Raw genomic sequence first — 13519 nt, forward strand, 5'->3', positions numbered from 1 at the left:
GACCCATAAACTGGTCACTGTATTTTGAATGTTTTCATTGATGCCCTTTCCATGTCTTTCAAATGACTCATCTTTTGCATCTGTAAGCTGCTTGCCTTTACTTTAAAGATATTTCACGTCCTTGCTTCCCCTACCTGTCATTTTGCATTCAAGTTTGAGGCCGATTTCTGCTTCTGCTGGTTCTGGCTTCCACTGTCCTCTTGTAAGTTCCTCAAATAATGGTTTCCTGCCTGCTCCCAGGCTATGCAGCGTACTGTGGAAGAGCTTCATTAAACAGCCATAAATCTTCTTCATTACACTTCTTAAATACCTCCTTAAAACTGTGTGTTGGCACAGGATTGGCAAAAAGCCAGTGGTTAGCTGTAGCACTGTGACTACTTCTTATAATCCCACCCAGGATTATTTCCTTTTGGTTGGTCAGTACGTATCTTTCTGGTTTGATTTCCAGGCTTCGGGGACAAGGTTTGTCATGTTGATCTGGAGCCCTGGTCCATTAGTTGAGCATGGAATGGGTACATGGCAAAGAAGGACTTTGTTTCATTGCTCAAAACTGCAGGACTACCCCTTTACCTGGTTTTATTTCTCCACTGGGAGACCAAGTTGGCTCTGTGGAAGAGTAAAGCTAAGATGGCAGCATTTGCAAGCAATAATATCAAAACCTAGATATTTACGGCATGATTCTTCATCCACCAAAGTTAATGAGACTTTAAAATCCACTCCAGATAGAATTGTAGCAGACCCGCAGAGACTGAAAGATCTATTAAGTTAGGGTTAGTTTAGCAATTTAATCATTCCATTTAAAACACTTGGATTCTGTAAAATCTGAGGCTGAAACCCCAACAAGACATGACTCGGATCACCCATTAATGATTATATAGATGCCCCTAGTTCTAGGATGTTTGTTCTTCTCTGTTGGAAATGCCTTTGTTCCTTTTAAGTCTCATTAGAAAGATTCCCCCATTTCCATTCTACTGCACAAATGGCCCGCAGCGTGCTTGCGCCGTGTTTAATATGCTTGCTGGGCATGAATGCTTACTCCACAGGCATATTTAAATCTTTAGACCTTTCCCCTTCGGTGCATGTGTTTGACCACATATCTTTTGTTTCCTCTGCAGGGTCTGATACTTGCAGACTTCCTGCACTCAGGCTCTGCCTGCTTTAGCAGATGGTATAAAGCCAAGGCCGAATCTGTTTGAGAGTTCTGCTGGCGCTGTAATCTCTTGTGCAGTGCTGTGTCTGGTTTCCAGTGACTCAGCAACAGAGCTCCTGGTGCTTAAGTAGTGAAGGGATAAGAAGAGGCAGGGAGGTAGGAGGTGACATAAATTGTCTTCCTTTCCTAACGTTGCCATCCAAATATAAATGACAAGATGAAGACCGTGTTTTTATTTCTGTTTATGAAACTGCCTATACAGATCATCCCTGCTTGTGAAAGGCCCATTGCACAGCTTTTAAGCATGTGGAATATTTGGGCACTCGTTTTCCTATTAAATGTACACGGGGAAGATGCTTTTCTGCATCCAGAAGCTGGATTTGATGTCTGTGAGTAGCAAGGTGAGTGGAGGGATGGAGGCTGAGGCGGGTTGTTCTCAGTTCAGGTTTTGCTGAGGACTGCCTGTTGTAAAAACCTTTGTGAACAGTAGGACCTGGTACACTCCCTCTGGAGGCAGGCAGATCTTAAAATCTTTGGGCTTCTCTAATAACTGGGAGAAGGTATTTTTCTGTCACATACGGATTGCATGCTTTTTGGGAGCTAGGGTCTGGGTGGGAGTCTCTTCATACCTGGCAAGCTCCAAGGCTGTAAGCAATCATTTCCACCTAGAAATGGAAGTGCCCTCATGGGTTACATGGCTGGAACCCAGCTGCAGTTAGTAATAGTGTTTATAATGTGCCTCATAAAATGTAAGGCACCAGCTTCAAATTGTGAAGACTTTTGCCCCTGCTGTTCCCACGAGAATGCTGTGCAAACCCCCACAGTCTCTGATGGCTAGAAACATCCTAATTTCCAGCCTATGCTTATTCTTGGCTGGTCTGCACATACTTATTCTTAACATCATGTTTTAGCATAAATAGATTTCCTCTTTTGTTGGTATTTTCCCTGCGGTGTTTATGTAGAATAATCAAATTCTCCTTTTGCCTTTCCTTTTGCCAGGCTAAACAAGCCAAGATACTTAGTTTCCTCTTACAAGACATCTTCCCCTGCCCTAACCTGCCCTTCGGTATATCTTACTCGAACTTAAATTACCCACAATTTACAAGTAGTTCAGATGAGATCTTGCTGGGCCAAATATAATAGCAATAGCTCATCTCTGCTAGAATTACCTGATATTTTCTGGAGTTGCATTTAGCTTTTTCATGGCCGTGTCACATTTCTGACTCTCAGTTCTCATAGGATGGACTAATAAACCTGGACCCTTCACCTCTGTCATTCCCAGCAGCTGCCAGCTCACAGCAGCAATTCTCGGTGTTAGCCCAGTCCGTGGCCTTGCGTTTCATGCTATTGAATTGCATCTTGTTTTTCTCACTCCAGTTCTTGAGGTCATATAGTTCTTCCTCTACGATTGCCTGATCTTTCTTTCTATTAAGGGTGCCTCTGCAAACTTCTGTGGGCACTTTTGATCACTCTCGTTGTTCTGTATGGAGGTCTTTAATAAAAATTGGATGGGAGTAGGCTCAAGACTAATCCTTCAGGAACCGCAGCAACAGCCCAGTAGTTGTCTGAGGATATCTTGGCTTTAACCAGCACTCTCCCCACCTCAGGACTCTTGTAGAAATCCACAGTTTGTAATTCCCCATGGGGTACCTTGCTAGTGCTTCATGGAGCACAGACTGTGGCTGCCCCAGTTCCCTCAGCAGTTGTATTATCAGAGAAAGCTCTTGTGTTAGTCGCATGTGATCCACTTTTGATGATTTTTTTAAATGTTCCTTCCATTTAACTTACTGCAGTATAGTGGCATGAGTAATGAACCCCTTAGCAGGATTTCTGAGCGCTGGATATTGCACAAGCACTGAACAAAACTCATCCCTGCCCCAAGGAATATATTGCAACTTTATTCTTTCTTTATTTTTTCTGAGGACTTGCAATGTGTTGAGTTCATAATGGCTCTGCCTTGCCCAGTGGTTTTCATACAATCATAGAATGTGTTGGGTTGGAAGGGACCATTAAACATCATCCAGTCCAACCCCCTGCAGTGAGCCGGGACATCTTCTACTAGATCAGGTGGCTCAGAGCCTCATCCAGCCTGGCCTTGGATGTCTCCAGGGATGTGGCCTCCACCACCTCTCTGGAGAACCTGTTCCAGTGTTTCACCACCCTCATTGGAAAGAACTTCTTCCTAATGTCTAATCTAAACCTGCCCTGCTCTAGTTTAAAGCCATCGCCCCTCGTCCTATCACTACATGCCCTTGCAAACAGCCCCTCCCCAGCTTTCTTGTAGGCTTGTCTTGTCTTGTTTTGCAGCTCTGTTTCATGCCGTTGATTTCTCTGGTTTGATCCAGAGTTGCAACTCTGGCTCCTGCCTCTAATGCAGAGATCATACATTTATGCACAGTTTGCAAATCTGGAAAATACACATTTAATGTTGATGTAAAAACCCAGCTGTGTCCCTTTCTAAATAGACACGCTGTAATCTGGTGTACACATCAGTGAATTTCAGATCTTAAAAGTTAAGGGGACTTTAATTACTGATAAGCTTTGCAGTGCTCCTGCTTGTTCCCCTTTGCTCCGTCCAGTCCTGGAGGGTGAAGATCCAGCTCATCTCACTCAGTTCAGGCTTCAGCTCTCCCTGCTGGGTTGGTCTTCCTGCACCCTCTCTAGCATAAGCCAAGAACTGTTGCACTTATAAAAGTTGGAGGGGAAGAGGAAAAAGGGAGAAGTTTGGAGAGGTGTCCCAAAACACCAGGAAGAAATCGCTGGTAGTCATCACTGCCAGGGTAGCGGCAACTGTGATGTTAAAATACTGGTGTATACCTACGTGTGTCTGTCCCTCGGAAAATCTTCCATAGGACCAAGACCATGTGTGCTAAAATCCTGGTCTTTTCCTGATTTTATACATTGATCATTCAGCCTCGATTTTATTTTTTTTCACAGTAGGGGTTTTAGATCCCATCCTCAGTCATTGTTCAGCTCTTCATAGCCAACAAGAGGATTTTTGGCTGGTAACTGAAGACAGCACGCGACCTTAAGCCTAGGGAGAGTTGTCCCCGATGAAGGCCTCAGTAGAGACTTCAGAGTAACCTAACCTGTGTGCATTGTTCTTCGTTATAAACGTCCGTAGTTTGGCCAACAATGGCGTTCGGGCTCACATAGTATGTGTCAGATCTCATTTTGTTGTGGAAAATGCAATCCTACACGAAAGATTCAGCTGCAGTTTACGGTAAAAACATCTTTACTCTGTACGAGCATAGGTGGACAGCTCTGATCATGGCAGCAGAGCTTCCCAAGCTGACTCTTCCCTCCCTCAACTGTGACAAGGTTCACATCGGCACTTGTGGTCTCAGACTATTGAGTCAATGACCTTTGGTTTTTGGTTGGTCTCCGTTTTAAACTTTCCGTAACAGGAGGGGCTTAAAAAAATGAAACACGCAGGACACGTACACACAAGTGTGTCTTAAGGCAGTCCAAGTGCTCATCCATGGGCAGGGGACTGATTAATGCGGTGTTAGTGCTCAGTGCCGTGCGTCTCTGCTTTTGTGACTTTCCTGGTGCCAGCATGTGGCATTGGACTCGTGATAATGACTGGAAGGAAGAGGCATTTATTCTTGCATAGTGGGGGGCTTTTCAATCTTTGCAGATAAAGGCATAACAAGATCCAGCGACTGAAAGTTGGACAAATTCAACCTTGAAATAAGACACGCTTTCCTAGCGGCAAGGAAAATTAAACTTTGGAACAGCTTGCGAGGGGAAGTGGTGGAGTTGGCATTGCTTGGAGTATAGACAAGATTTGCTATCTCTTTGGAAAGGGTTTCTTTAATCCAGCATTTTGGAAGAGTTCTGTGATTTGTGTGTGCAGGAGGTCAGTTGAAAGGAGTATAGCAGCGCTGTCTGGTCTTGGGGGGTGAATTACTGGATGTGATTAAATGACCTTTTTGGTTTGGGTCAGTGAACTTCGATAATAAAAGGATTGGCTGCAATATGGAGAGGGCTGTGAGATGAAGCAATATCTTAGAGAAAATAAAAATGAACGTCTGTCTTACTGTCTTTTTGACTGTTAATAATGAAAATTGCTATTTACCAACTGTGTGGTTAAAACCAGCATAAATGTTAATATCAAAGTATCTCGGTGGCAGAAGAGAACTTTGATTCTAAGCGGCTTTCTGTTTTCTAAGGATTTTTCTCGTTACAGCGTTTGTCCTTTTGCCATGTATTCTTCATTAGAGCCCATTTGGTATCGATCTTCCTCTGGAAGGTGGTGGGAATGGAAAGTGCCTTCGACCGCTGCAAAGTGCAGCATAACATACTGCTGAAAGTGTTACTATTTTTAGGTCCCAGGGGAAATCTGAAGCAATAATTATCTTTATATTTTTATTCTCTTAGCCTTCAACAACAAACTGTAAAGGCCATATTCAAAAATTGCCTGCTTTAAAGATCTTGAACTGAGTCCCAGAGAGAGAGCAATGTGAATTGCTCCAGGAAATTTTGATTTCTAAAATTCACCAAGTCTGAATACGTGCAAAATTTAGGGGATTTGAATGCAGCCTTAAAATGTCTGTGTTTTTCCAACACAAACATCTATACAGCTGTTTAATTCCGAGCAGGCGCGCTCAAAGTGCTCCTGCAACTTCAATAGCGGTAGGTAAGATTTTCGGGAGTTATTAGAAGCGGCTGAACTCTGCTGCCGTTGAAGCCAACAGAAAAGCCTTCTCGGTGCTTTGATGGCAAAAGGATGAGGCCAGTAGTGAGTGCTTTTTGAAGGCAAGTTCAGTTGCTTCTGTATTCACAAGGATTAGAGTTTTGCAGTAACAGAGTGATGACCTACGTAATTGTAATTTACAGCAGACCAGTATTAGTACCTGAAGTTTCTTGAGAAGTGGCAGGGTTCAGTTGTTCTGCGCTGTCCTTCTCCTGGTTTAGATCCTGTTGAAAATTCACTAGATGGTCTTTGGTAAGGAATTTAATCTTCCTTTGTCTCAGGTACATTTCCCTTTGCCTCCAAAATGGGAATATGCCATGGTTTTCTAAAATCCATTCAGTTTCTCTTCCTGCTTTTCATGTGTGGGAGCACCTGGTGAGCTAAAGTGAGCTGATGCTGCCTTGCTGGCGGGGCAATGGTGATAGCTGGGTTTCCAGAGCTCTGCTGCCTGGAAGTGCTACAGTGGATGGCTGAAGTTTCAAAAGAACTCCTTTACCTGGAGGTTACGCTCTTCTCAATATATGGCTGCAACTGGAGGTGCCATGTGTTTGGAGATGAAAGGGAATGGAGTTCAAATGAAGCTCATCTTCTAGAGGCTCTTTCTACATGAGATGGGTTGATGGTACAACTGTTGGGAAAATCACACGAGTAGATTCTGTCCCTTTAGGTGTTACTGGTCTTCACAGGTGAAAAGTCCTTCCATCCAGTGGTATAAGAGCAATCGTACCTGTATTTGCTTTGTGAGGCACGGGCAGTTTTTCCCCTCTGACACAGAGCGCACTTCACTCATCCTTGCTTTCAGGCCCGCAGCGAGTAGCAGGAGTGGTACTTGGAAACTGCTTGGGCTGCTAGTCCATGCGGTGTGAAGGTACCTGTTTATCTAGAAGTAGATCCTGGCTGCACTCCTGGCCAGGACTCCAGGGCACCCGGTGTCCATTGTATTGTCATCTAGAACTCCCTTGGAAAAAGGAAATCATTTTCTGTGTTCACGAGCACTGTTTTCTGCAGCGTTCCTTAGGAAACATGTCTGGAAGAGGTGCTTCCCAGCTGGCCAACTTCCGCAAGTCTCAGCAGGTGCAGTACTGCCCACTCCACATTCGCTGCCAACACCCTCAGTGCTGAGGATCTTGGGACGTTGCCATTGAATTCAAAGTTGGAGCCAAGACTAAATTTTATTTCTTTCAGAGAAGAATTATATAAAAGACATTGTAAGGGTTTCTATGCAATGTTGTAAGGAAAAATTTCAAACCAGTCAACGGAGCCACTGGGTTTTTAAGGTCAAACCCTTTTCTTCCAGCTGTTCTGCAGCCAGAATGCCACAGGAACGGAAAGGAAACTGGCTTTGATTTTTCGTTGTCCCTCGACGTAACAGACATAATAATGACAAATTACATCGTGAGTTTTATTAATCAAACTTATTAATAAAGTTAATGTCTTTTTAAATGAGGTTTCTCTTCAATACATTTTGTGAGACTTGCCTTGGTTACTGAAAACCTCGCACCGCTCTGATAAGGGTGTGAAAGTCAGTAGCTTTAAGAGCAAGACGGAGAGCTAAGCAGGTAAGGGGAGTGCTCTGTCTTTCTATCAGTGGGTTTGTGTTTACAGTTCATTAGTCCATGTTTAAAAATACCATGCTGCCAATTTAAATCACAGCTGGATTCATACAAATTTTGAGATTATCACTTGCTGAACAAAATCCTTCTTTTGCTTTAGCTTGCAGATTCGCTTGTGCCCTTGGAGATTAAGCCTGGTATTTCCCTAGCAACAGTTTCTGCCGTATTGCATACTAAAGACAACAAGCATGTGCTGCAGGTACAGTATAAAGGGAAAGGGAGAAAAATATCCTTACACCGGGTTTCCTGCCATCTGGGACCCCAGCTGTTCTCATGAGGCAACCCCTCCAACAACTCTTTCCCCACCGGAGCAGAGTCCTTGTCAGATGCTTTGTCCTGGCATCTGCGAGTGAGGAATTACACTTAGAGCAGAGAGTGGGATGCAAATAAATCTCTCTACCCTCTTTTCTTTGGCCATGTGCCTGGCTAAGATAAAAGGGGAAGGGAGATTATTCCTGAGGAGAGGCTACAAATCACACTGCTGTCTTCCATAACCCGTACACCAGGATCAGCATCAGTCAGCCTCTCATGGACTTAGAACTGAGGGTCAGAGGAGAGAGATGACCTAAAACATTAGACATGTGAAGGGACTGTCTTCCTTAAGTTGTCCTGTTCCCCAAAAAGCAGATTGTGCATCCTTGTAAAAACTAAGAGTGTACGCTCTCTTCCTACCACCTCCTTTAGGCTGACACTGGAATTTCTGTCATTAGAATTCCTGGCTCTGCAGAAGGAGATGATGTCTGGTGGACCTGCTCGGCAGTGGATGCCCGGGTCCCCTTTCTCCTTTGATGCATGAGCATGCAGGGAGCTCAGGGAAACCACACTCTGCATGACACTGCCTCTCCCGCTGGGCAGCAGAGCTGGGCTGGGCCCGCTACACTTAGGAAGAAGGCCCAATATATGGTAATGTCTTTGGTGCAGGGACAAGAAGATCGGTTAAGGATTTATATCAGTGCACAGCAGACAGGCTGTCTTACTTTTTCCACGTCAGTTCCCTAGAAACACTAGGCAACACTGAAAAAATTGAAGTATTGCAATGCAGTTGGTCTGAGGCTGCTTTCTCCTTTGTATTGTTCATTTACTCTCTTCTCTACTCTGATTCCTGATGCCAAATACTCTTAGACCTAGGCTTAAAATGCTAGAGACCTCATAAATGGATAGAGGTAAGCCAGTGCAGCGGTATCTGTCAGTGTTGGCTGAGCCTGGGACCTCTGGGAGTTACAGAAGCCGTGTGTAGACGGGTCCCAAAAACTCAGTCTACGAACACAGAGCCATGTGAGTGATTCATGCGCAAATAACATGATGTGTGCACGTAGGCCCACCAACTACAGAGAAAATGGTGGGGTTTGTAAAGTGACTCAGGTGCAACCCTGCTTGTGGAACTGGAGCCTGAGCAGACGGCATTTCTCTCCCAAGGGTGAAAACCACCCTTCCCTGGCTGTTGAAAGAAACACGGGGACATCACAGCAGCAGGTTCAGACATGATACTACGTGATGGGAAAGACACGGAGTTAAAAGGAGCCCAGTCTGTCACCTGGATTGTACAGGGTGCTACAAGGCACTGGGCTTGCTTCAGGCAAATTCCCTGTGTGTTGTGCAGACGCATCCCTGGCAAATGGTCTTGCCAAAATTTTGGAGAAATTTTCCCCAGCACCCTTTTCCCAGGGACTGAGTTGCTAGTTCACTGGGAAACACCGGTGTTGACACTTCCCCGACCTAACTAACTTGGCACGGGACACATGGACTTATTTTACACGATAATTTCCCCACGCTTCTTTTTATAGGAATCTGGTTTACATCTCCATGAAATGGTCTTTCAGAAGTTCTCCGTTAGCCCCATGCCTTGCCCACCCGCGCGCACAGTGCTAGGTTAGCTACTGCTGCACGTGCTAACCCTGCCTCCCTGCCGACGGAGCAGGGTCCCGGGGAGGAGTCAAGGCAGAGAGCTTTCTGAAACAGCGCAGTTATACCCACATCACACTCCAGTGATTCTTCAGGCACTGCAGCATCTCTCACGCCTCCTTGTCCGTATTCAAGTTCTTCCTAAAGACTCGCTTTTCTGAGGCCAGTGAGAAATAAATTACCTATTTTTCTCATTCCCCGAGTAGTTGCTTGCTCTGAATTTGCCCGTTTCCCAATCTGTTGCATCTTTTAGAGTGTGATTTTCAAGGCGTTGACTTCTACAAAACATTGCAGGGTAGTTGAATGCTAAAATAGAAAGCTTCGGTCTTGAATTGAGTCAGACAGGCCTTTTAAGATGACAGAAATTTGAACAGAACTGCATTTGACAGAAGTTTTAAGATGATGGAGATTGAAACTAAACCTGCTAATTTATTTGTGTAAATGGTGGCTTGCGTGTGCGGAGCTGCAGTGGAGCCCGAAGCTGGGTTTCTCCTCTCCCCTTCGGCACTGCAACGTTCCCCTTCAGTCACAGATAACAAAATCAGTGTTCCTTTTCTATCTCATGTACTTGTTATTCCAACTAAATCAGAATAAGCTGGTGTGATTCACTGCATTGCTGTGCACCGTCTCATCCATTAGCTCCCTCCAAAACCTCCGCAACCTCCCGCCAGCAAGAAGAGAAAGCGAGTGAGTGATGACGTGCCAGAGTGTAAACCGTTGAAGCCGTTGCTGAGCGGCTCCATTCCTGTGGACCAGTTCGTGCAGACGCTTGAGAAGGTAATAAGCCGTTGGTGGCAAGTGAGGTCTAAGCAGATTTCTGCAAATCTCAGAAATGTGCTGCTTTGCTAGCGGAGAGAGGGAAAATAATTTTAGTGTGGCTTGAAATGGAGGGGGGCTAATGAGCTGGCAAAGTACTTCAGGGAATGTGTGTCCCTGCGCTGAGCATGGAAGGAGTTGTTCCCTGTGGAGGCATCTCCTGATACAGGGGCTTCATGTCACTCATGTCCTCCTGGTTTCCTACGGAAGCAGAGTTTTTGGGTTCGCTCCAGGTGAGTGAGTTTCCCCCATGTAACTTTCAGACTCATCAGCTGATTTCCAATAAATTTGAAGAGCGGGGAGGAGGTCTCAAAAGTATTTTAAGTTCCGACAAGTTTTGTGAAAATGACATGGTCCGGTGAAGAAGAGATCCTGGAAATGTCTCTGCTGATGGAGAAGCTTTCTGGGGAGCTGCAGGACAGGGGGCTTGGTGGCTGAACTTGCAGGCAGTTGGTTACTGCTCTGTGGAGCCCTGGTTCTGGGGAGCTGCATGACTTCTCACCTGCATGACTCCTTGGAGAAAATGAGTAGGGAAAAGGGCAGGATTGTGAGGAAGTTTGCCCTTCAGTAGCTTTCAGTAGAGTTCAGTAGCTTTCCATATCATCTTCTCAGAGGCTATAATGTCAGCCCGTGGTCATTTCATAGAATCATAGAATAGAATCATAGAATTGTTGAGGTTGGAAGGGACCTTTAAAATCATTGAGTCCAACCTTTAGCCTACCCTGACAAGAGCCACTTCTAAACCATGTCCCTAAGTGCCCCATCTACCCTTTTTTTAAACACCTCCAGGGATGGTGAATCCACCACCTCCCTGGGCAGCCTATTCCAATGTTTAATAACCCTTTCAGTGAAAAAATGTCTCCTAATATCTAATCTAAACCTCCCCTGGCGTAACTTGAACCCGTTTCCCCTCGTCCTATCACTTGTCACCAGGGAGAAGAGGTCAGCCCCCATCTCTCTACAACCTCCTTTCAGGTAGTTGTAGAGGGTGATAAGGTCTCCCCTCAGCCTCCTCTTCTCCAGGCTAAACAACCCCAGCTCCCTCAGTCGTTCTTCATAAGGTTTGTCCTCCAGGCCCCTCACCAGCTTTGTAGCCCTTCTCTGGACACGCTAATTTCTGTAGTTAAAGGAGCCATTTGTCCTCTTTGTCTCAAGATTTTGCAATTGCAGTGACCTGACGTAGTGGAAAATACTTGCTTTAGCCTCCCTGTTCTGTAGTTTATCCATCTGTATAATGAGGGTCATATTTAGCTTGTCCTGTGAGCGTTTCCTCTGCAAATCCCAGAGATCCAGGATATCTGCAATGGCACTCAGTATTTTGTAGCCATTCTCCCCTCTCCTCCTCCCGTTCCCTAGTCTTTCAACGCTACCTGTTTTCCTGAGCTGTAGTAACGTCTCTCTCTTTTATTCTGTCCCCAACCCTACATCCAGCACGGTTTCAGTGACGTCAAGGTGGAGGACACAGCCAAGGGCCACATCGTACTCCTCCAGGAGGCAGAAACCCTCATTCAGATCGAGGAGGACTCCACGCACATCATCTGCGACAACGATGAACCTTTGAGGGTGAAACTGCGTGACCTGGTCCTCAAATTCCTGCAGAAGTTTTAGCTCGTGGACATCGTGCTGCTCTGCAAAGAGACACCCAGAGCAGCAGAGCTAAGAGCTTTCCAGAGGATGACCCCAGGGAGAGAGAGAATTTCCTGATTCAAAGAGACCAGAAACCACCTTTCCTTTCATAGAGAAGCAAGGAAGTATTTTTTAATATCTATATATTTTTTAAGTTTTATTTTGAACCAGTTTTGGAATACTTTGGAGGGGATTCCCGTGCTGTAAAATTGGGAGTTGGAATCTTATAGGAGATATGAACTGCAGAGTAAATAAACAGAGTATATTTACAAGGTCAGGGTGAAATAGTGTGCAGACGCAGACAATTCTCTGTGTGACCCTCTCAGCAGTGAATGCCCCAGTCCTTTCTCTGAGACAACTCTGCAAGAATATTGAAACAACGGCCTCAGATGTTAAGATAGTATTTTTTTTCCCCCACTGCTTCTTCCCGGTCACCAGATCCAAGTTCCTGACTGTCCTCCATTTACATTGGGCACGTGTGTTTCACTGGCACGAAGAGGAATGAGAAAGATGCTAAGGCAAAGATTACAAAAATTAAAATAGAATAAGGGGGGCATAGAATAGCTTTGAAGCGGCAAGAGCCTGGCCATTCCCTGCAAAAGCAGAGGGATTTGGGAAAAGCTGCCTGCTTTAGCGATGCAAGGTGTTTATTGACGCTGCACCCTCACCAGTTACGAGCAGATTCATCCACCTCGCTCTTTGCTGGGACACACAAAAGACTGGTTTCTCCTGAGTCCCTCCATCGTCGGTGGAGGAGGTATCTCAGGAAGATACTTTCAGAAGTACGTAAAGTAATTAAACTCCTAATGCTCATGAAAAAAAGTTGAGATTTAAGTGCCTCTTGTTTCTACCTTCCAAAAACCTGTCCTTTCAGCCCCCACAATCCAAAATCCTGGTTGAAATACGGAGTCCTCTATATACAAAGCCATCTGTACCGCAGACCCGGGGAGGTTTTTCCACTCCCCAAATCATATATTTGGGGCCTAAACTTAGTTAATAGTATTGCTTCTAAAAGCGACCCATTTCTCAGATTTAATGCCGTTTGTATTTTATTGGATTGTTTTGTATTTATTTGGTGTTAAAAATAAAAAGCATAGTAATGCCAAGGAGGAAGCACATTGTGTGGTTTATAAAAGCATCTGCATGCCTATTCCACGTCCGCCCGCGCCCCTATATACGCATTTGTAAAATATAACTACTCCTTCGGTTTATAGCTTTGGGGAGATTAAGGCAGTGGAAGAGCAGCTCTGTAATAAAAACTATTTGCTGTTGCAGTTTCCACATCACATTTCGGAGACATTAAGGATTTCTATTCGCTGGGATGTACAGACTCCAGCATCCGAACCTTTGCTGTGCGCGTATGTCATGGGCGTGAGAGGAATAGTGTCATTAAGGTGATAAAAAACTTGTTGCGGTAGCATTAATCCTCATAAGAGTTTACAACATTTGCAGTAGCTCAGCTTCTTTATCATCACGCGAAAATAGAATAAAAGAATTGGACATATTTCACCTTGTAATTAAAGCTCCAAAAAGATGATTCCGAACGCACAGAGGCCACGTGATAAACTGCGCTGAGCCGAGGAGGCCGGGGGAGAGGCACGAGTGGGCCTTGGATACGTGAGTCCTTGAGAACACCTTTCTCCTTCTTACCTAGACCAGCTCCAGCACTGGTCCCAGTGCTCCAGAACCTTCACTTGCTGAATATACTCATTT

General features: G+C 45.0%; 1 protein-coding gene across 2 annotated transcripts in view; it reads left to right on the forward strand.

Annotated features, from left to right (window-relative positions):
- Positions 1–13091, forward strand: part of INTS9 (integrator complex subunit 9) — a 74169-nt gene extending 61078 nt beyond the window's left edge. Inside the window, exons 15-17 of one of the 2 annotated variants that reach the window (XM_074582122.1) lie at positions 7563–7661; positions 10004–10141; positions 11612–13091. In XM_074582122.1, the coding sequence (XP_074438223.1) occupies positions 7563–7661; positions 10004–10141; positions 11612–11788 (414 nt within the window). In that variant the 3' untranslated portion in view covers positions 11789–13091. The remainder of the gene's footprint in view (positions 1–7562; positions 7662–10003; positions 10142–11611) is intronic. The other variant, XM_074582123.1, reaches the window with a different exon arrangement.
- Positions 13092–13519: the final 428 nt, after the last annotated feature.

This window comes from Larus michahellis, chromosome 3 (genome assembly GCF_964199755.1).
Source record: "Larus michahellis chromosome 3, bLarMic1.1, whole genome shotgun sequence".
NCBI lineage: Eukaryota > Metazoa > Chordata > Aves > Charadriiformes > Laridae > Larus > Larus michahellis.